The sequence below is a fragment of the Anser brachyrhynchus genome, assembly GCF_964034855.1.
Source record: "Anser brachyrhynchus genome assembly, chromosome: 4".
In the NCBI taxonomy this organism is placed as follows: Eukaryota; Metazoa; Chordata; class Aves; order Anseriformes; family Anatidae; genus Anser; species Anser brachyrhynchus.
The window spans coordinates 72,837,809-72,860,922 of NC_137698.1; the positions used below are offsets into that span (position 1 = coordinate 72,837,809).

The following is a 23,114-nucleotide window of genomic DNA, read 5'->3' on the forward strand; positions in this document are numbered from 1 at the left end:
AATCCCGTTGTTGGCTCTCATCTTGGAGAGTGAGAGGAGGTCAGAGACGAAAGATGGAGAAAATGGTCATTGGGGCATTAGTAGCCGAGGGTCAGGCACTTCTGAGTTCAACTGGCTCACCTAAGTCCTTGTACGACAGAAAACCAAACTCCAAAGATTGCTTGGGCAGAGGCTTTCATGGAGGAGGTGGCGTGGCCATCACAGAACCAGGACTCGGCATATCTTTTCTAGTATCTCCCCTTGTTATGTCAGCTCTGGGGCAGCCTGGCCATGGAAGCACAAAGCAGAGGACCTGAGCCACCAGGCAGAGCTTGCCTTGCTGTTTGGACCTCAGCTGGGGCACCGGGAGCGCCCCCTGCTCCCCCCACACGATGCCGGTGGATGCTGTGTGCCATGGAGGAGGGCTAGGAACCAACTTGCCTTTTCCAGCAGTGAATACAAGCATCTCACAGCTTACAGCCCATTGGTTCTCAACATGGCACAATCTCTGGGGGCTCCAAGTGACTGGAAAACAGAAGCCAGGTGCCCAGATAGTGCAGATACCCCTAAAAAAGCCAGAGGACCTCCTGAGGTCCCTTCCAACCCGCATTTTCCTACAACCCCGTGGCACACAGCTCATCCCCGGCTCTGCCACTGCTCTGGCGGTGACCCCAAGCAAGTCCCTGTTATCTCCATCCCTTTCTCACCCCATCCTCACCCCGCCCTGGGGCTGCTTGCTCCAGCCAGGAGACTTGGGGGGGGGGGGGGGGGGGGGCCGGGGCCAGCAGCACTTCCCCCCGCGTCCTGGCTGCCTCGTTCTCCCTGCAGGAGAATAAGGATCCCAAGCGGATTTGGAGTCGGTAGCAGAGCGGTAACCGAAGGAGAACGGCTTTTGGGGAAGGCACGGAGCGCAAAAAAGGGGCGAAGGGAGAGGACCGGGAGGGTGCTGGAGCCTCCCCCGCTCCCCATCCCGCCGCGCACGGCTGGGAAGGCGGCGTGAAGCCGGGCACCCCCCGCCTCGCAGCTCGGCATTTCGGTGGGGGAAACGAGCGTTAGGAAGGGAAAAGTGTGTGTGTGAGGGGGGTGCCGGCAAGCACAGCAAACCCCCGATTTCCCCGGGGAGGGAAAGGGGTGAGAAAAAAAAAAAAAAAAATTAAATAAATAAACCGCAGAGCGCGCACGGTGTGGGTCGCGGCGAGGCTCCGGGGGGCAGGATTTCTCTTCCATCGCCTGGAAGGGCGAGATTAAAGAAGAAAGTGGGAGTGGGGTGGGAGGGAAGGGAAGGGAAGAGGGGGGGGGATGAACAAAGGAGATTGGCAGCACAGCTGTTTTGGGAAGAGAAAAAAAAAAAAAAAAAAAAGCCAGCCTTCCTGTTTCTTTAAAGCCGCTCATCTGCGCCGCGGCGGCGGCGGCGGGCCGGCTGCCGGCGCTGCGAGCGGACAGCCAGCCAGACGGACGGACGGACGGACGGACGGACAGACAGAGCCGGGGCTCCGCTGCCCGCCGAGACCGAGGGGGGAGCAGATGGGAGGCTGGAGGCACGGGCAGGCAGCGGCCCCGGGAGCGGAGCGGTGAGGCTCAACCTTGCGGCTCCCCCCCCCGCCCTCTCCCCGACCTCCCCCAGCCGCCGTGCGCCATGCGGAGCACCCCGCTGAGCGAAGGCGAGCCCTGGCCTCGCCTCTGCACCTCGGAGCTGGGCTCCCTGAAGCGGCTGAGGCGCAAGCAGCCAAGCTGCAAAAGTTTCCGCGTCCAGCTTCAAGTGCTGAGCGGCAGGAGGCCGGGGCTCCGGGCCCCCCCGACTCCCCCCGACGCCCCGACGGCCGCTTGGGACCCGCGGGGCGCCGCGCTCCGAGCCGCAGCCTCCGCTCCGCCGCCGCCGCCCCCCGCAGCCTCCGCCGCAGCCTCCCGGCCTCCGCCGCCGCCTCCCGCCGCTGCCTCCCCGCGGCCCCGGGCCTCCGAAGCAGCCGGAGTGTCGCCGGAGATCAAAGCCCTGCAGCAGACCCGGCGGCTGCTGGCCAACGCCCGGGAGAGGACCCGGGTGCACACCATCAGCGCCGCCTTCGAGGCGCTGAGGAAGCAGGTACCTGCCGGCCGGCCGGCCGCCTGTCTGTCTGTCTGTCTGTCCGTCCCCGTCGCCGCTGTCCGTCCGCTCCTCCCCGCCTGGTTTCCAGCCCGCTTCGGGGTGCTGCAACCCCCCCCGGGAGGGAGCTGGGATTTTGGGGGAGAAAGGCTGCTGTGGGGTGCAGGGGGGGGAAGCGGGCTGGGAATGCCTGGAAGCCCCAACCTTACTTATAACTCTACTGACAGTATGGATAAATAAGGGTTTTTGATTTTGCTCGCGCTCGGAAACTTTTGGACCTTTTCCCCCAGAGGCAGGACGGAACAGAGGGAAATGAAATAAACCCCCCCAAACCCCGCTCCGAGCAAACAGCGAGGGTGAAGGGAGGCGTGTGCCCAAACTGCGGGTCGGGGTGATGCTCCTGTCCTGGGAGCACGTGTGCTCGCTGCCTCTGCTGCTGGGGTGGGTGGGCTGCCCCCCCCCCCAAGTGATTTTTGCGCAGGGTACCTCGCCCCTAAGGCCCCGTGGGGTTCCCACAGCCACCCCCGAAGCTTTCAGTGTGACAGCTGAGTTAGGCTGGGCTCCCTTCCAGGCTAGTTTCCCGTGCTTTTTACTATAGCGCCTGCTTGAAGTGTGTACAGTGCCGGGCTTTCTCCTCGAGAGGTCTTGAAAAATCCTCGTGGGCTCCCGTGAATGAATAATAGGGGCGTTCTCGCTGGCAGGGTGGAGCTTCCGAAAGGTAAACAGTGTTTTGGACAAAATCCATCCATCCCCATCACCTCCCTGGCACGTGGAAGGTGATGGGGGATCTGGGGAAGGAAGCAACGCCGTGCCCCGGCGTCGAGGTTCCTGTGCCTTCCCCGTGGGGATAAATCAGTGCCCGACCCCACTAGGGCCCTATATACCTCCGTGTGGGCAGGCACCCCGCAGCAGCTCACTGCTGGCCAGGGATCTGCTGTCAGGCTGCAACCCCAGCCGTGCCGGCTGTGCCACCAGCTGCCAGCAGGACTGATCCAGGTGCTCAGGAAGGAGGAGATGTGCAGGGCTTGGAGGGCTGCAGATTTATCTCTGAGACATGCCGAGCATCAGACACCCCAAGCTGGTCCCTCCAGCCCGGTGGGGGCAGCTCTGCAGGCGGGGGGCTCACAGACCCCCTCGGGCAGGCTTTTGGCTACCGTCTTCCAGCTTTGCCCCTATTCCCCGAGTGTGCTCGCTTTAGGGCTCAGCCCTGCATGTTCCCACCTCATTTTCTCTCCGGGATGCCTCAAGCCTTTCCCAGTGACCGCTGGGTGCTGGGTGGCTGCACCCCGAGGATTAATCCTGCCCCAGCACCCAGCTCCGCAAGGCTCCCACCTGGCGGGGAGCGCAGGCTGAGGCCGTGCGTCAGGATGGGCACCTAAATCAGAGCGGTTTTAATCACCACGTGGCTGTGGGATCTGACAGCTTCTGCTCTAATCGCAGCAATCCAGGACGTGCTGGGTGCTGTACCTCCGGTGCTCAGAGACTGCTCCTTGTAAATGCAGGCTCCAGGCCGGACGGATTTTGTTTCTGTAAGCCGCTTCCCTATCTCGGTTGTTTGGCGACTGCGTGAAACGCGCTTGGAAGTGTCAGTCTAATTCTCCATGGACAGACATCTACACCACCAAAACCGCAAGGGGAAGTAGCACTGATTTCCCAAATCACTGGCAATCTTGTTCTAGGCTGAGCCTCAAGCGCAAGTCAGGCAAGCAACAAATTAAAGCCGCGCTCTTTGGGGAAATGGGCAACTCTTGAAAAGCCTCAGATTCCTGGCCTTGGCCCTGTCTCCATAAATCATTTCAGCCCTGGACTCAGCTGGGAGCCCAAAGAGCCCGGAGAACAAGTTGCTGTCCTCTCTTCCCGTGAAAGCCAGTCTCCAGGGTCGGCACCGGAGCACACTGGCGGGGCTGTGCTCGCCCTGCGGAGAGAAAGCGATCATTCTCCAGGAAACGTCTGCTGCGAGGTTTTCCGAGCGGTTTGCTGAGGGGTGGGCTGGCCGTCCCGACCGGGCGGGTGACATTTGGATTCATTTCTGGCCGGGCTGCCAGCGGCGTGCTTGGTGCCGTGCGTGACATCAGGTGACAGGCGGCCGCCTTGCACGCCCGCGCGGCGCTGGCTTGTCACTCAAACCATCCGCGCCCGTCAGCGAGGTTTTGGGGAGCGGGTCGGAGCCGGGGACGTTGCTTTCTGCCACCTCTTGGCCAGCCGGGCTGTGAAGCGAGAGCACGGGGAGGTTCGTTTTGGGAGATGGACGCCCTAGGGGGGGCTTTCCTCGCGGTCTTTTCACACCCCCAGGTGTACAAAAAGCCTTCAGCCCCGCGCAGGGTGAAATCCCCGGCTGCTGTCAGCCGGCGAGGCTGCACGCAGAGCTCACTTTGCTTCTCCTTCTTCCCCCGTCCCCTCCTTGTCAGCACGGATCAGGCTCTTAACCAGCTGGGAACCTTTTCCTGAGGCTTTGAAACTGATACGTCCCCGCAGAGCTCCAAGGAGCGCAGCGGCTGCGTGCGGCCGGCCCCGTGCCCTTCCCCGGGCCGGGATCGGGGTGCGGGATCCGGCGGCACCCAGCACCACCAGGGACCTCGTCCCCTTCCCCACCCTGCTGGGGGGCACGGGGCTGGAGACACCCCTCCTTGGGGATGTGCAAGAGGTGAAACCCAAATCAGGGTCGGGCCCACCGTGGGCAAGCTGTAGGGTGCCTGACCATGCCAGGTGAGGAGGAGGAGGAGGAGGAAGGGCAAGGCATCGCAGCGTGATGCCCGCTCTTCCCGACCCCAAAGCGAGCGGCTGGCACGCAGCGTGCCGGGCAGACGGGCGGCAGCGGCGTCCCCGCGTGCCGCAGCTGTGTGCATATGGCACACGTGTCTCGGCTAGCCTGGGCTGGCTCCCCAGATGGCAGGAGGCTTCTTGTTGTTGTTGTCTTCATTCGTGGTGGAGAGAGAGCCGACCATGGATCGTTTCACACAAGGAGAGGCTGATCCAGCCATGCCGCTGAGCCCGTAGCTCGCCTCCGAGGTGGGAGATGGATGGGTGGCTGCTGGCTCCAGAAGGCAGAGCCCGCTGTTGGGACACATGTGCATGGGCACTGTCCTCACACCTTTGTGTCACGGCCACGAGGAACCAGGATCTCTCACCGTAAGGGTCACGATGCCGGAAGAGGGACCAAATTGCTCCTGAGATGCAGCCCCTTCTCCTCAGTCCCGGCACTTGTGGCCTTCAGATCTCAGCCTGGAGATGGTTTTGCTCCCTGCATCCCCCAGGTTTCATTTCTGAAAGTCTTCTCTTGGTGGAGGCCTCGAGGCTGACAACATGCTTCCCTATGGAAAACACCGCCTCGCTGTGTGCCTGCTCCAAAACACCTAAAAGAAGGGGAGACACCTCGCTGTGCTTTGCTCTCCCTCTGCTGCTGCCTCTCCGAGCATCGCTCCTGGGTGCTGCCCCTGCCCCTCCTTCCACCTCCTTGGTTATCCATGCAGGCACTACCCTGCAGGCTCCTGCACTGTGTCCTGGAGGGCTCCCCACGGGCACCCAAACACCAGAACCCTTCCCCCCAGCACCTTGCACACTCAAGGGTCGCGCTCGCGCTTCTCGGCTGTGCCGACAGACCCTAAGGTGGCAGCAAACTCTCCCTCGGTGGATGGAGACAACCGCAGCAGCCTCTCCGATCTGCTCGCTTGCACATCTGGTTCCTCTCCGGAGCACTGCTGTCCAGCTCCTCCTCAAGAAAGAGCCGGGGTCTGCGCCGGGAGCAAATGTGTCCACAGACATTTATTTTCCCTTGAAGTGCATCGGCGTTTTCCTAAATCTTTTCACCACTGCGTCAGCAGGGCTCTCTCCGCTTTAGCAGCTGACAGGCTCGCTCTCTGCACTCCTGTGGGTTCTGGGGATATTTTTGAGTTTTATGGGGCTTTTTAGCTGCTGGAGCTGAGTTTTTCCCCCAAGTAGCATCCTTTCATTTGGAGCTGCTGGCATCCACGTGACTGCTGCGGCTTGTAGTTAAATCGGTGCAGAAAATACCCCGCTCGCTCCCGCCGGGAGCCTGGTGGCACATCAGGAGCAGCAGCCCCAGGGTTATGGGGTGGCGTTGGTGCAAGACATCTGTAGGGCTTTGCAGGAGCAAGCTGGGCACTAAATGCAGGCAGGACCTGCGGCTCGAGCATTGCCTTCATCACAAACCCACGGAGCCTGAGACTGTTTTGGGGAAGCATCACCACGTGCTCACCCTCTTTGTGCATCTTCCCAAATTTGTCACCTTCTTTGTCACCTTTGCAGACACTACACCGTGTCCAGCTGGTGTTGGCTGTGTCCTTGCTGCGTGGCAGGGAGGCTGAGAGCTTCTTCCATCACCTGCTCCCCGGGTCTCCCATCCCAGTGCTCTGCTCCCCCCGCGATCCCCCGTGCCTTGCCATCATTAACCGGGGCGGCTCGGTGACTGGAGCCAGCCCAGAGGGATGCTGCAGTTATTTAGAGTGTGGTCGGGGCAGAGCAGGCTGGCACTGGGGTTTAACAGCTACAGCAGAGGACAAAATACTGGCCTGGAGCAATGCACAGAGAGAGAAAATAAGGGAGAGCCCAGACAAAAGGACAAAACTCCTGAAAACAATGCGTGCATGTCACCAAGGAGGAGGCTTGTTCGCTCCCTTTGCTGATTTTATCCTCTGATACAAATCCCGCTGCTGTCGGGAGGTATTTCTTCTGCCTGCCGCCGCCACCCCGCGCTAACCTCTGTGTTTTCTTTCGGCTCCCGCTGAAATCGGAGGAAGGAGCCTGCTTTCCTCCAGCCGGGCTTCACGTCCAGCCCCTGCTCCCGGCCTTCAGCCACTCTCAAATTACTCTCCAGGCTGCAGGCCCGGTGGCGGGGAGGTGGGATGCTACCCTGCAGCACGTCCCCCGGGGTCTTTGTCCCCAACCTGCGTCTCCTTGGCCCCATACCTCTGGTTTCACAACACAATGCATCCCACCCCAGTCCCAGTTTGCTCTGCTGGGGACAAGGGAGCAAGAAAACTCCAGCTCTGCCTGGTGGCCACAGCTTTGATGGAGCTTGGTCTCCTCTTCCCCGGCAGAATTTGGCCCATTCAGAGGCAGAGGTGACAGCCACCCTGCTAAAATCTCACCTAATAAAGCGTTCCCCACTTGGGGTGGCCCCTTCTGGAGGAGATTTGCTGCGCCCCATAGCCCCAGCCTCTCTCCTGTGATACCCCCTGTGTGGTTGTTATTTTGGGAGGTGGTTCAAAGCGCCTACAGTAAGGTAAGGCTTTGCTGCAGTGTGATATTATTCATGCGTGACACTGAGGGTATGTGCTGCCTGCTCCGAGGATGTGCAGGAAGCTCTGAGGGTGTAAAACATCCCGGGACGGTGCTGGAGGACCATCCAAGCCAGAGCGGAGCCAGGCCCGGGGCAGCGTTAACCAGACTGCTGTTTGGAAGGGATCCCTGGGGTGAACTCACCCAGCACCACACCTAGGTTTTGTTTGGAGGAAGCCAATTCATTCGCTCCAAGGAGTGAACTCATGTTCCTGCAATGCGAGCGCCGGGGGAGCCAGGGGCTGGGAGCGAACCAGGAGCACGGTTATTTCACCGCGTGGACCCACCCGAGAGGAGAAGGCGCCTGGGTCGGGGCCGGTGCTGCCGCCCGAGCGATGCTGCTTTTGTTCTTGCTGACGTTTTTAAGCTCAGTTTGGCCGCCGGGTGCTTTGCTGGTGGCAGAGAGACAAAGCCTCCCACACCGACGGCATAAAATAGCTGCCCGTCGCTGGCCGAAATAAGGAGCTGCGGAGCACCCGACGCCGCGACGCCCACGGGACCTGGGGCTTGGGACCACATCCAAGGCCGCTCCCCTGCAGACCGTGCCGTTTGCCCGCAGAGCTCGCAGGATTGGGCCTGCTGGGTGCAAAGCCCTGCTTTGAAGGGGCCCTGAAGGTCCCACTCGTTGCAGTAGATGTCGGTGGCAGCTTCTGCCTCCGCGCCATGGGCAGGAGGAGCGATGTTTGGGGAAGAGAGAGGCATATCAAGCTTTGCTGATGTCCTCAGTGCTGCAAAGTTCCCTGTCCGGGAGCTGTACGTCACAGGAGGTGTGTGATGAGCCCATGGGATCACGGTTCATCCTTTGGGGCGTTGCTCAGAGGCTCTCCTGGGTCCTGGCTTCGGGCACTTCATGGGCTTTGTTTCATGGGCTGCTTCCCTGGTGTGGTGACTGCCATCTCCATATCCACCCACGGAAAGCCTGGTGTGCCGGGGGGGGACCGGCAGGACCATGAAAGGATGCTGCAGCTCCACCTGGAAGGATTCCATCATGTACGAGTCGTCATCGTCCCTCCTGGGGTGTCAGGAGGACTCGGGGGATGGACGTAACTGCGAGCAAGGTGGGGAAACCAAGCCCTTTACCGGCAAAAGTGAACGCACCAACAACCAGTCAGACCCACATGCGCTCACCCCAAACCACACAGAGAGAAAAATGCCTGCTCCAAACCTACTCCGGGAAGTAACATGACTCAAAACCAAGCGGTGATGCTCTGCACAAGGCCTTCAGCCTTTAATCAAGGCCGTAAATCTCTCCTCCTCCTCCCAGTAGCTCCACAGACGCCAGCCCTGCAGAGGTGACAGGCAGGAGAAGTTCCCTCTGCCCCGACCTGCAGCATGTCCCCGAGATGCCTTCACCCCAGCAAACATCCAGCTCATCGCGGGGTGGAAGGAGCGATGTGAGGACGCCAGGACTATGAAGCACCGGACATTTATGTGAACCTTCTGGAAATATTTTTGGCACACAGCACCGCACAGACAATGAGGCAGTGAAGTTTCACTGCGTGCTCTGAAAGGACGGGAGGAAGAGGCAGCCAAATTCTCTCCCGGGGGGGCCCTGACATGTTTTAACTCCCAGCGTAAAAATAAACCAGATGAATTAGAGGGCAGGTAGATTCAGCAGCTTACGGCGTGCTGCGGAGGAGCCGGCTGTCAGGAGGGCTTAGCTCACGGCGTGCTGCAGGCGTTCGTCTGCCTCCCTGTCCCCACTGCTGCAGCCCAGGGGCCGAATTCCCCTGAAATTCCCAACCTCATCCCCCTGGCTCCTCTCCTGTGCCCTGGGTGGGAATCGACTCTGTCTCGTGTCTCTGGTGGACGACAGCGAAGTGCCTGGCAGATGGCCCGTGGACTTCAAAGGGAGCATCTCTGGGCTTCCGAGGGCACCGCCTCTGATCGCAGACGTCAAGGATGGAAGAGATCTGTTAGGTCACATCCCGTCCCATCTTCCTGCCAAAAAAAAAAGAGCTCTTCTGCTTGGGAATCTGTCTCAAGAGCACCCATCTTGCCCTGCGTCAGCCCGGGGGTCACTGGTAAGGTCCCTGAGGCTGCAGAGCCCCATGGCCGTGACCAGCGGGCATCCTCCGGCCAAAGCCCTGGTCCCTGCTGATCTCCCAAAGCCAAGGAAGGTGCCAGCATCCCTTCCTTCCTAGCAGACAGCCGCATTCTTTCGGATCGGTGTGAAATTTCAGTTGCAGCCCCTTCCTAATTCCTTTTAATCATTGCGAATGTAGCGGGCAGGACGGTGAGCTGCGCTGCCGAAAATCGATGAGGTCAGATTAGGGAAACGATTTAATTAACAGCAGGGGAATCCGAGCTCTCCCCTGCTTCCTCCTGGCACCGAGCAAACCCTCTCAGCTCCCGTCTTCACAGCTCTCCCTGTCGGGCTCTGACGTGATGAGCAGGGGAGGAAGGCAGGAGGAAAAGGGTCATCGGTCCCCAGAAGCATGGCAGACACCTGCCTGTGCTTCCTCCTGATGAAGACCCGCATAACACAGGTCCCTTGGGAGCTGGGAGGATGGCACCTGCATGGCCATGCTGGCTTCAGGCATTTTTTTCCCGTTTCGAAGATACTCTGTCCAGTTTGGGTTGAATTTTGAAGATTTCTTGGCATCCAGGTGTGTCACCGACACCCTTCACTCAACCCGAGCAGAGCTGTCCCCTCCTTGCTGCTGTCTCTGTGCTAATGAAGGGCCCAAACCAAATTTGCTTTCTTCACCCCCCTCCCACACACACCCACACACACTTGGGGAAGCTTTGGATCTGGATCTGAACTAAGTGGCTCATTCCTCTCTCAATTTCCCATGTTTAATTCAAAAGGAAGCATTCAAATGGCAGGAGCCGAGCCAAGACAGGGAGGGTTCCTACAAAACAGTTATTCTAACACCGTTACCATGGCAAAAAAAACTCTTATCTCCTAATGTTTGTGCCCTGCACCCATCGCTGTGGTATCTGAGGTGAAACGCTTCCCGTGTACGCACGGGGCAGCTCCAGTTTGGACTTTGCTGCAGCGTGTGGGAAACGGGGTTGTGTAATCCCAGCCGAGGGCTTGGTCAACTCTGTTAACACTGAGGTCTTTTCTTGGAATCTGTAGCAAACATGCCCCACAAAGCAGTTTGGTTTTGATTTTGTTTCTTCTTTAAATAATAATAATTAAAAAAGAACAGCACAAAGAGAGCAAAACAGATGAGGGGAATAGGCGCTCGCCTGGCTTCTCGTGTTGTAACTGGACAGCGTCTGTGCATCAGCCTCAAGGACTTCGTGGTCTCTTTTCCTTCCACTTGATTTAGCTTCCTCCTTGCTCTAATTCTGAAATTATTCCCACATTTCACTGAATCTTTCCATTTTAGTTTCCGCCTTGCTTTGGTCTTCCCCGCTGCCGTTTGATCTGGGATCTCCACTGCTCTTGCTACATCAGTGTCGAAAGAGGCTTGGGTGTTTCTGCTGCCCGAAGCAGTGCTTTCAAAATAACCCCCAGCTTATTGCATCTGGGGCCAGGTATGGCCATCTGAAGGCAGATGAGATGTTCCTCTTGGCGTTAGTGTTAGCAGCAGAGGTTTCTGTTCCGTGCAAATGCCACTGGAGGCCAAAGCACTGGGTATTCCCTGAGGATAAATAGATTCCTGGCCTCCACAGAGGTATCAGTAGGAGATTATACGTACGGAAAAATACCCTTTGAAGCTTGTTGGCTTGTTTATGGAGAGGTCAGCTACTGCTGGGCACTTCAGCTGTAACACAAATGGCCCACGGGGTCAATGCCATTGTTCCATTAAAATCCCCGTGCTCATGGATAAGGGTGACCCAGCTGGTATGTAGCTGTTTGGATTTCCCTAAGCGTTATGGCAGAGCTCGTCCCTTGAAGTGGTTGGAGAAATTAAGCAGCTTGGACTCTCCTGTGGATTGGGAATTGGTGGAAGGGCAGGGAACATTGGTAGGGAAATAGGGCTGTCACGGGTGGGTGAAATGGATCCTGGCTTGGCATTTAGCCCTGCTCCGACCAGGGAGTGGGGCTGGAGACCCCAGAGGTCCCCCTGCTTGAAGCTGTGTCTACATGTTGGTGTGTGTAAGTGAGCAGCAAGATGGGAAGTTTGCTGGCAATGCTCAGCAAAGGTACAGATATTTGTTGCGGGCAGCCAGGATGACAAGAACTACAGAAGGACCATATGATTCAGAGTGACCAGGCAATACGTGGCAGGTGAAGTAGTGTAGATCTAAAATGATGAGTAAAGGAAAAACCATACCAGATTTCCATGTGAAATGATAGCTTCTGAGCTGACTATAATCTCGGAGCAGAGACCTTTACAGTTTGTGTAGGTTGTTCAATGGAAGTGCCTGGTAGTGGTCACAAATCAGATCAGGAGTGATCAGAAAAGGAATAGAAAATAAAGTAGGGAACATCAGCATCTGTTAGATAAATACACAGAGCACCCACAACGTGAATACTGCGTGTGGTTCTGGTCCTCCTAGCTCCAAAAGGAAATGCCAGGACTAGGGCAGGTTCAGGGAAGAGCAACAAGAGTGCTCAGAGGTATGGGATGGCTTCCACACAACAGTCAGCTAAGGAGGTTAGCTCTTCTCCTTCTGGAAAAGGGGAAGGAGAGATGATGGAGGACTGAAAACGTGAGTGTCACAGCGGGGATGAACCAGTTGTTCTATCTTCTCATACAAGAACTGGGGGAGCTGAGGTGAAGACAGTGGGAGCCAAGTTCAAACAAGCAAAATGAGGGCTGTGTTATTAGGAAGGGGGAGGAAACTTTGCAAAAGGATGTTGTGGGTGCTAGAAATTGACAGGGGTTCAACTTACTCAACCAAATTCATCAACATTTGTGGGTTGCTAATACAGAGAAAGCACATCTAGCTGGGTTCATGGGGCTGGCATTGGTTGGAGCCTGGCAAATATTTGGGGAAATACTGTGTTTGAGCTGTTCTACCCTTCCCTTGGCATCTGCGTGTGGCTACTGTGGGGTTAGTGGAGGGGCAGAACCTGTCTTACCTTACCTGAAGTCAGGGACGTGGCTCCGAGGATGAGCCTGGCAGAGCAAAGGGAAGCTCAGGCGTGAGCATGGCAAGAGGCATTAAAAAAACTCCAGCCGTAAGCGGAGCGTGACACCCTAGAGGGATGAGGAGGATGGAAGCTGGTATGGAGGCAGATGGTTGAGGGACACTCGGCCATTCCGGTGATTGATGTCGTATGAAAACTTAGATTGACGGGCGCTCGGACAGCCCGGGCGGCTAGGATGGATTTCAGATAAACGCCCGGCTCCAGTTTCCCGTAGGCAATAGACTCTTGTGCATTAAAGGCTGAATGACCTTTAGCAATTTTGCAAACTAGCAAAGGGGGCCCCAGGCCTATTTGAGCTCAGAAGATTTCTCTTAAAGCTGGACACGTCGAAGTTGCGTGCCTAAAATTGAGCGCACATGTAGCGCTTTGCTGGATCGTGATCTAAAGGCAATCAAACCTTCTGCAGCAGAAAACGTACACCATGCATTTATTTAGACACATGCTGTTTAGTTTGAATCGTTTGAATGTTTCACATTACACTAAAAATCTTCGAGGGTGAAGAGGTAACTTGCATCAGATATCATGAGGGTCCTTCCAGAGGGGCAACGTGACGGGTGCTTCGGCAGATGCTCAGCACGGGGCAGCAGGGTAGGAATTGCAGAGCAGATCTGGAAGCTGTAACCAGCGCTGTCTGAGCACGAAAGCACCAGGTCGTGACACATGTCCCTTATGCCACCATCGTTGCCTTATTCCACCAGGCCCCGATGGCTCTGTAGCCATTCAGTTACTTGGGGCGAGTAACGCGGTGCAAGCGAGGGGCTGGCACGAGGGTCTGAGGTTTCCAAAAAAAACAGGGTCTGGCCTCCGAGAAGCCAACTGAGCGACAGGCAGGCGTCCTGGGCCGTATCCTGCCATGGCGTGTTCAGCAGAACTGCCCCGCTGAAATCAAGAGGGTTCGTGCTGCTTCGTTCCCGCGGAGATCAGCGGGGGAGTTCTTCTGCAAAACCTGTTGGGACCATATGGCTTCGTATCAGCAGAGCTCCTATTTGTGTTAAAAGCTGCAAAGAAAATAACCTACAGTTGTTTTGTCATGCTTCGAGCGAGGTATTTTGTTTATCTGGCCTAATTTTTTTTTCTTTCCCTGTTACCCTTTCTAGGTTCCCTGCTATTCTTATGGTCAAAAGTTGTCCAAACTGGCCATCTTGAGAATAGCCTGTAACTATATCCTTTCCCTGGCCAGACTAGCAGACCTGGATTACAGCGCTGACCACAGTAACATGAGCTTCTCTGAATGCGTGGAGCAGTGCACTAGGACCTTACAAGCAGAAGGAAGATCTAAAAAAAGGAAGGTATGTTACAGCCTCCCCCCGCCCCCCAAATAACGGTAAAAGTTACAAAAGAAGGGGAAAAAAAAAAAAAAAGAGAAAAGAAATCCAAAGCGATTTCCTTCCTTTCTCAGCCTTTGAAATTTCCCCCGTTCTTTATTCCCCGTCTTTCTCCCACTTCTCAGCTCTCGCTTTTTCTCCTCTGATCTCGCAATAACTGCATTCTTCTCTAATCAAAAGCTTTGCTCTCCTCCCCGTGCTCCGCGCCGGGCTCTTCCTCTCGTTAGTCACCCGGAGCGTTTTAACGCGGGCATGATCCTATTAGCGTTGTCTTGTGGCGGTTATTTGTTAAAAGAAACCAGCCGCCAGTCGCCTGTTGGAGAGCACAAAACGCCATCGCCCAGCTGTGTTTTCTGTTTGGTTTAATCCAACACTTATCTCTGCGAAAATTGCCCGACAACAACACCAAAAAAAAAGAAAAAAAAAAGGCAGCTAATGGAGACGTTGGACATATAAACACATTAGGAAGATGTACGACCTGAAGGACGTGTGGGTATCTTGAGGAAACAAGGCTAAATCTAATTACGCATCGCATTCCTTTAGGTTACTTAACACTGAACCAATTAGGTGAAATCATCATCAAGCTGGGGTAGGAGGAAGCGGAGCGCTCGGCCAGCTTTCCTCTTGGAAAGTGACATGGGTAAATTAAAGGAGTGATTGATGTCTTTGTTCGGGCTTTTATGACAAAAAGAGTTTTGTAAACTCGAATTGAACTTCCCCCTGCTTTCTGGGCTCACTTGTCATGCAGGATAATAAATCAGCAGGACTTTAATGGATGAATGGACAGCCAAGTTGGGGAGCAGGCTCCTTCCCGGTGTCGTTAAGGTCTGCCTCCGATTCGGGCAGGTTTCCTTGGTCTTCCTCTTCTTCAGCCCAACAGATCATCCTGCAGAAGCTCAGTTTATAAATAAACACAATAGCACACTCCCTGTCGCTTCCTCTGCCTGTCCCGGGCCATGTTTATGCCCCCGGAGCAGCAGTGCCAAGCGAGATGTGCGCAGAAAGATGTGGTCCTCCTTGCTTGTGGCTGAGGAGGTGCAGGGGATGGGTCTGGGGACGGCCTGAAACTGGGGGGTCATTGCGGGGTCCATGGCCTGAAACGGGGGTCCGTGGCACCACAGGAGGTGTTATCCCAGGGACCCAGTGTGGTGCCACCAAACCCAGGGCAGGAGGTGGGAGCTGGGATGTGGATCCCCAAGTGGGACGTAGGAAAAGGAGGAGGATGAGCATCCTGTATGGCGCTCGGGCAGACTTCATGGCTGGTTTTGAGGCTTTCAGTGCCCGGTGGGCTGAGACTCATTGTCTTGGCTTATGCGAAGCAACGCGAGCTTCAAGACAGAAAACTCCGAGCCAGATTTCAGACGGCTCCAAATCCCAGGGTGTTCACATCTGAGGGTTAGGGCTGGGCCCACCCTTAATTAAAAAAATAAATTAAGAATGAAAATCCTTCCATTTATGGCGTTTGCTCTCTACAGTTCTCTCGGAAGCGTGTGCGTGGAGAAAAGCCCCGAGCCTACCGAGAGCATATGAACAATGAAACTCTCACGGGGCACTGGCCCTGCTGCCTCCATGCAGGCCACCACCAGCCCCAGAAACAGCGTCACTAGCAGGCAATCTGCATTTTCTTCTCATCCTCCAAGGACACCTTCTTCAAAGACCCTCTCCTAAAGGAAATCTGGGCTTTGTCCCCTTGGGGACGGTCCCAGTCCTGACCCTGCCTTGCTTTTCTTTCTGGAAAGGGTCTTGAAATCTATTTCTGCCATATAGGAAAGTCCGAGTTGAGGATTGTCTGGGCAGCCCAAGACCCTGTGGATTACCCTTGCTGATAGGAGTCATTTTATTCTGAGTGCCATTTTCCCAGCTGAGGGCAAGAGCACGTTCAGTTGAAGGTGAAGCCAAAACCAGTAGGTATCGTGGAGGAACCCCAAGCAGTCAGCAAGTCCCAGGAGAGAGAAGATGCAAAACCAGGGTTGAGGGGACGCCCCTTAAGGTGTCTCCCTTTCTCCTGGAGCCAAGCGATGGATGGCTTAGTGGGCACGAGGCAGGGAAAGGCTGTTGTCAGAGCGGAGCTATAGATCTGGGATAACCGGGCAGTGAGGATCCGAGCTCTGGATGTCAGGTGGTGTGAAAGGATGTCTCTCCTGGGGGGTCTTGCGCGGGCGGCTGGATGAGGATACAATGGCTTGGCCCGAAATCACCACGCGCTCATTAATTTGGAAATCGGCACGTTTTTCTAAGCCCTTGTGTGGTTTTAATCAGGTCTCAGAAACCACTACTCGCTGAGCAGTTCCTCTGAATTATCGACTTTGGGTCTTTTGTTGTTGTTGTTGTTTTTCCCTTTTTGTTCTCCTTTAAAAATAAAATCCCAGCAAGCCCAAACGCAGACCTCCGGTGCTTGAGCCGCACTGCTCCGGTGGCAGCGCCCCGATCCGCTGTCCTCTCCCTCTTGTTGTGTCTCTCCCTGCCTCTATCTCCCTCTCTCTCGGCTCCCCGGCAGATCACAGCGTGCTGGGCACCATGAGCTTTTCACACAAAAAAGTAGCTGGTTGGAGTTTGTTTTGGCAGGCCGGAGCTCCAGATGTTGCGTTTGCTGGATGGTGTGTAGCCTTGTGCTTTGTTTTTTGAGGGCGAATTATCTGCTATCCCTAACGTTAGGTTGCTGTGCAGACTTAGCTGTTGCAATAGGAAACTTAATGGGTGTTTTTTTCCCCCCTTCCACTCCGTTGTGTTAATTAGAAAAGTTGGCGTTAGCCTTTCTGACTATTTTGGCTAGGCAAAAAAAAAAAAATCCCCTTCCAGTCCTAGCTGCTGGTATAGAGTGATTTAAGTTGTTGCAATTGAGACTTGACCGAGGGTGTTTGGTGATTGGAGATCTCATTTATAAGTGGCCAAGGGGGTAACTGAAGGCCTTCAAATGTCTTTTTCCTAAAAAAATAAGCTGCATTGAAAGGGGGGAGGGGGCAGTGGGTTCTGAAGAAATCTTCATTTTTGGTTGGTTATAAAAGTGCTCTGGACCGAGCCCTGGCCTTCACAGCACACGCAGGAGTCACATCACGATGGAGATTTAGGTTGTGGCACCCCCAGCAGAGTCCCGAGTCCCCCTGGGGCTGTGCTCGGGTCCCATCCCAAGCGTCACCCGAATCCAAGCATGGATTCTGTGGGGCTTCTGCTATGGGACGCTATTCATAGCCCTGTCCCCCAGTACCCTGCAGGATGGCTGACTTAACTGGTCTGTTTAGGGTATTAGGGATGAAGGGTGCAGAGCTGCACTCCCCAGCCCCACAGAGCTCCTGCCCCATATCTGTGGGGCAGCCCCCACCCCCCCACCAAGCAGCACAACCGCAGCCCTTGGGTCAACACAGAGCAGCACCTGGCCCCCAACAAACACCCTATGCAAAGCACCCCATTCCCCAAAACAGCCAGAAAACCCCTCGAAGTCAAAATTAAAAATAAAATTTAAAAAAAAAACTAATTTTGCCCCCTAAAAAACCTCCCCTCTTTGCTTTGCACCGGTCGCTCTGCTCAGCAGCAGCGGCGCGGCGTGCATGGGAGCCGAGCCGGAGCGGGGAGGGAGGGCTGGGTGGTTGGGTTGGGTGGTTGTGTGTGTGTTATTTTTTTTTTTTTGGCTTCCCCCCCCCCCCCTTCTCCCCGGCTCTTCTGGCAGTCGCAGACTCCAGATGTTCGGAGCGCGAGCTGGGAAGTCCTGCTGGCGCCACTTGGGGCAGAGGGCAGGGGAAAGGCACGCGAGCTGGAACCCGGAGTACTCAGTCACTGCAGGACTTGGTGCATTCCCCAGCTCGCTGCTGGCACATTCCCCGGCTCTCTCCTGGCCATCTGTTCCAAAAAAACACTTTCAGAACCTCATCATCACTCAGGATACAACACTGCGAGCAGCTGTTAGCAAGGCAGAAGGAAAAAAAAAAAAAAAAAAAAAAAAAAACCATGCGAAAGGTCTCTTTGTGAGAGAGGAAACTGGGTTATGAATAACAGGCGAGCAGTTGGAGCTCAATAAAAGTTTTCGGCTGGAATTTAGTTTCTTGGGTTTTTGAGTCCCCGGGCCTGCGTGTGTGTGTGGATGCGCACAGACGCAAGGAATTAAAAATTAAAGATGCTATATATATGTATATATATATATATTCCCCGATAATTAAATGATATAGGAGCGTACACGGAATGAAAAGCCGCTCTATTTGTTGCAGTCTGTTGCACCGAAATTGCTCACGTTATGTATGTAATTACTGCATTATAGGAAATAGTTATTGTGGTGTTCTGCCATGCCTTGATGCCGCCTCATTGCTACTTTGCTCAGAGCAGATTTCCCACTGTAGGTAACGCTTGTTCCCACTGAAATAAACGTTCAGAGCAGCGCTTTCTGCGGGCGCAGCTACTTGCCAGAGCGAGCAAGTCAGGGGCTGAGGCTGTAGAAGAGAAATGGTAGCGGCAGGCTTCATTTGTGTGGCACCGAAACCACTTGCTTGGAGCATATTTTTTCTATAACTCTGCATCGGGATTTGGGATTTATTTACGCAGAGCCCCAAGATAAAGCCACGGCTCCCAGCCCTGCTCCGCGCGGCCGGTCCCGGCTGTCGGTGCTCGCTGGTATTGATCAGCTGATATCGATTATCGCAGCGCGATCGATAAACCCTTGGTGATCTGCGTGGCATTTCTTCCCCACGGACTGTGGTCCTGTGTGCCGGGGGGGGCTGGTAATGAGGTCCATAGCTCCCTTTCTCTGCAGTTTGACTTAGCAGAGGTTCCTCTTTAAAAATAGCTCCCTTTCCCCACTCACACTTGCAGGCGCGGGCGGGCAGGCAGCCAGCCTGCTTCCCCGGGGAGGAGTTGGACCACAGGAGAGCAGCGACCCTCCCCGTCTGTCTGTCTGTCCGCCTGCGGGATGGCAGGACGGCAGGAGGGTCCCCGGGGGGGGGGCTGGATCCCCCACGAGTTATCCCTGCCCCGTGCTTGTTGCTCCTGCTTTGAGATGTCCCCACGTCCCAGCAGCCCAAAGGGCAAATGTGACCAGGGCAGAGGTGGGAGGCTGAGGGCTCCCCGCAGGCCAAGCAAATTAACGGGGCTGCGAGGTTTTCCTTGCCGAAGGGACGTGACGTGGGACCCCACTGCTGCACGACAGCACCAAGCCCCTTTCCTCCGAGGGGCATCCGAGCGGCTCCAGCGCCTGCCTCCCATGGTGGGCTCCGTGCTGTGTCACCCAGGGTAGGGCAAGATCTGCCCCGCAGCTATCAGGTAACTGCAGAAAAAGGAAAATGTGACTCGAGGAGACGGGAGAAGCCCTGGAACAAAGGCTGACTCAATTCCAGCAGTGCTTTGATTTATAGAGATTGAAATGCTCCAGGATGCTGCGAACTCACCAAGGTCGTTGGGCCAGTTGTCAAATTCAAGAGCCAGGGGAGTTCTGATTATTAGTTTAAAGCAGACCCCGTTTAATAAATCTGTCTTTGGAGCTCCTGGCTGGAGTGGGAGAGGGTGGGGGAGAGGCAGGGCGCCCCTTCCCACCCAGCACACCCCACCGTGAGCCCCTGGGGACCGATGGCACTGCTGAGCTCCTCCAGCACGTTGCAGAGGGCTCCCTCCCTCCATCCTCCGTCCCACATCCCTCATCCCAAGTCTGTGGCACTTCGACCTGCCTTCGGTCACCCCCCTTCTCTTCATCTTTCCCAGCTGCGATATCAGGCACGATTTATTCAGCATTTTAAAGAGCCCCCGAGGCACCAGAGAGGGAACCGGAGTCCCTCTGACTCCGGTGGCTTTGGATGAGGGCACGAGGCTGCTCCTGCGGGGTAATTCCTTCCTGCGGTGGAAAGGGGTTTGATCACCAGGATTGCTGTCCCAGACAGCGACAGGGGATTTGTCTCTCTGCTGGCTTTTAATATTAAAGAGAGCATTTGTCACTTCCCTCATTTTTCTTCTTTTTCTTTCCATGTGTGATGAATTAAACTACCGGCATTTCTTTTACAGCTTATTAATATACATTATTTATCGTTGGAAATTCGTTTTAGGCATTTCCTAACAAACGTTTGCGATACACAAGGCTGTTTAATATTCTCACACCTAACCCTCATTTACTCAAAATCTCGAGTCCCAGTTAATTAGGGCAGTTGTTCCTCCTGCTCAGGGCAGCGCTAGGTAGTGTGTTAGTAAGCAGAGACACCAAATTGTTGATGATAATTGCAATAATGAGCTGAGTTTTCATATTCAGTGTGTGCCAATCCACAGGGTGAGCTCATGCTCCCCAGGGTCTGCACTTGGCAGGAGCGGGTGGCAGTGGGGGTCTTGTGTCCCCCGTCCCCTTAACCCGGTGTGGATGCTCAACTGGGATGGGTCATCTCACAAGCAGCAACCCTAATTTTAGTGTTAATAAAATAAAACATTGGTGTCTTAATAATACATTCATAGATCATAGCACCATCAAGGTTGGAAAAGACCTTCAAGACCTTCAAGTCCAACCATCAAGCTGACCTAACAAGTCCCACCACTTTCTACCTTAATGTTATAAAATTCAGTAATGGAAAAGGGGAAAGAGTACAGCAACAAAACGGCTTGAGGAAAAAAAAAATGCTTTTCAGCCCAGCTTTAAGGAGTTTGACCTTTTTAGATGGTCAGCAAGATGACTAGTCTGTCTGGAGAATTGATGACCGTGTCCAAAGGACCATCAGGGATGCACTGCACCCCAAAAGGCTCTTAAATCCACTGGTGAAAAGCAAGAAACAGTGGTTGGACTCAGAAAAGGGGATCTGATTTCCAAGTTTCTAAATTCCTCAGTTACTTAAAGGAGGATTTAGGAGCCCACGTGATGAAGGCAGTTTGGCCAACTGCGATGTGACCTCATGAAAGAGCAGACCCAAAGGATTTTACTGTGTTTTGAAGTATGCTAACGATTGTTTGTGGGATATTCACAGGGCTTATTTTAATGTCAGAGGGGGTTTAGATGAGGTTTTCCCTGTCCGGAGCTGCTGCACGTTGGAGCTGTGCGTTTTCCAGTGGCAGCTGCGAACCTGGCCTTAGCATTGTGTACTGAACACAGTTACCCAAACACACCTGCCTCAGCCCCTCCTGCGGGCTGAGAAGCCGTGCACGTGGGGATGAATCCAATAACCAAAATACCACCGTAAACCCCACCTCCTGCCCGAGTCCGGGCTGCCCCAGCTCGCTTGCTTTCCCTTTGTAGTGCAGAGATTGACTTCTGAAACTGAAAATGGACCCGGAGGTCTTTTCCAAAGCAGGCGTATGCCATTGTTTCTCATTTCATGCAGCGGGAGCTGGAGCCAGCACCGAATTACCTTGTTCTGTTTCCTCCTCAAACCTTCCTTGTTCTCTCTTTCTCCCAGCCCCTCTGCTCTACGAACTCTGGCCGCGGCCGTCATACCTACACGGTGATGCTGTACAAGCCAGACCCTTAAAAGCTTGCACCGTGGGTCAATGAGTCCCAAGGAAACCCCAGCGTGCGTCACCCAGGGTCGTTCGTGCAAGGACGGCACGTGCTCGCTGTTCTGACGATGCCTCTTTCTCTTTCCAGGAGTAATAACTGGGAAGGGAGGGTGGAGGAGCTTCCAGCCAGAGTTACATCTGTTCTTGGCAAAGGTTGCGTGATCCAGATGAAGACTGCAAGCAGCTTTTTTGCAGAAACCCCTTTTCGAGATGACGATTGGCCAAGGAACTTTCTTCATCTCTGGAACAGAAAGGAAACAAAAAGGACGACGATGCTTCTTATTGTTTTTAAGCCAGCCACCTTTTAGTACGTGCAATTTATTTAGCACTTTTCCCTTTGCTTAACTGGGAAATGTTCCCCTCTCAGCTCATGTGTACAGTCGTTTTTTGTTGTTGTTGTTGTTGCTGTTGTGCCAAAGATTTGATGGAGCTTCTACACTGTGTCTTATTTTTGCCTTAACGTTAAATCCTCGAGCCAAAGAGAAGTCAGAGGCGCCGCTCAGATCATGGCGAGTGGGCCGGCCAGCTCTCGGGGAATTTTCGGAAATTTCGGGATCCTTCTGCGAGTTCCCTCTTAGTCCTCCCGTCCTGCAGCCCTGCAGCCAGCCTTCAGTGTGGGAGCGAGCTGGGACACAGCACGTGGGGCTTCAGCCACCAGGTTATCACCTTCCTTGGAGCTGCTCCGTGGTTCTGCCTCTTTGGCGATGGCCCGACCTTCCACGGGGCAGCAATACCGACACGCAGTGAGAGCTGAAGCAGGATCTGTGGTGGTGTTTTTCTAATAAAGAAATAAAATTGAAATAAGTAGAAGCTAAGTGCTATGTAAAGCAATAAAGGAAAATCAGAGGGACGTTCAGCTAGGCAGAGTGAAACGCAGCGAGGCGGTTCAGCGGGCGTTTCGGTTTCATGAAGGCATTGTTTCCATGGGGTTTTCGAGTGGTCAGAAACCCATGTAATGCAAAGGCATTTGAATCCTATACTGTACCTTTCACTTCAAATTGAAGTAAAAAGAAAGAAAAAAATGGAGAAACATTTGCTTGGAGTAAGCAGACTTTATAGGTAAACGCAGTTTGTGTGCAGGACATCTGCTAATGATGGGGGACAGAGCTCTGTGTTCACGTAAAATAACATGGGTTTCCAAACCCAGGAGATGAACGTATTTTGTTTCCAGTAAAGGGAAAGGTTGTTAGCGAGGCTGGGTTCAAATCCCAGTTACAGCAGCGTAAATCAAGCACCAGGGGGGTCTGAAGCTGGCCCGGAGCTGGGAGGGCACCGCCGAGCACCCTCAGGCGAGCCCCTGCTTCGCTCCTCCGCCCGGCGGTGAGGCCGGACTTGAGCTCCTCGAGGCTGCCCGCTGATTTCCCTGCACGAGCCGATGCCCTGAGCAGTGTGCAGGGGAACGTCGAGCGTGCCAAAAACCTGAGCTTGCTTGAGCAGCATCGGGGGTCTGTGGGAGGACCACGGTGACCCCCTCCCCACTCTCTGCGTCCCCTGCCCAAGGCGGGGAGGAGAGAGGTCCCGCTGAGGATGCTCGAGATACCCAGGGCACTCAGGGGACAGCTGTGTCCAGATCCCCAGCTTTTCATTATCCTGCTCACCACCCCCTGCCCTCACCGCTGTTCATTATTAGCAGCCCAATAAAATACATTTTTAGATTGACGTTTGTATTTCTTTCTTAAGCGTGTTTTTTGACCCTTTCTTTCACTTTATACATTAAATACATCTTTTTGGCTTATAATTGGGAGAGGGGCTGAGTGCACCGACTCGTGCATGGCCACAGGAGCACAAAAAAACACTCTGAGGTGTTTGCACCCACAGCAAGGGGCTGGGTTTAAAGTGCATTTGCTTTCAAGGGCCATGTTCCTCGTGGCACACACAGGCTATGCAGCGGAGCTAGGGGCTATGGAAACGCTGGGCATTTCTCTCCTCAAGC

General features: G+C 54.7%; 1 protein-coding gene and 1 long non-coding RNA gene across 2 annotated transcripts in view; one reads left to right on the forward strand and one right to left on the reverse strand.

Moving 5' to 3' along the window:
- Window positions 1–13,497, reverse strand: part of LOC308194664 — a 39,148-nt gene extending 25,651 nt beyond the window's left edge. Inside the window, exon 1 of the long non-coding RNA XR_013950791.1 lies at window positions 2,064–13,497. This is a non-coding gene — a long non-coding RNA (uncharacterized lncRNA). The remainder of the gene's footprint in view (window positions 1–2,063) is intronic.
- Window positions 1,261–22,840, forward strand: ATOH8 (atonal bHLH transcription factor 8). The gene is made up of 3 exons (XM_080590824.1): window positions 1,261–2,059; window positions 13,508–13,699; window positions 21,270–22,840. The coding sequence occupies exons 1-3, from the start codon at window positions 1,616–1,618 to the stop codon at window positions 21,273–21,275; spliced, it is 642 nt and encodes a 213-aa protein (XP_080446950.1). The 5' UTR covers window positions 1,261–1,615; the 3' UTR covers window positions 21,276–22,840.
- Window positions 22,841–23,114: the final 274 nt, after the last annotated feature.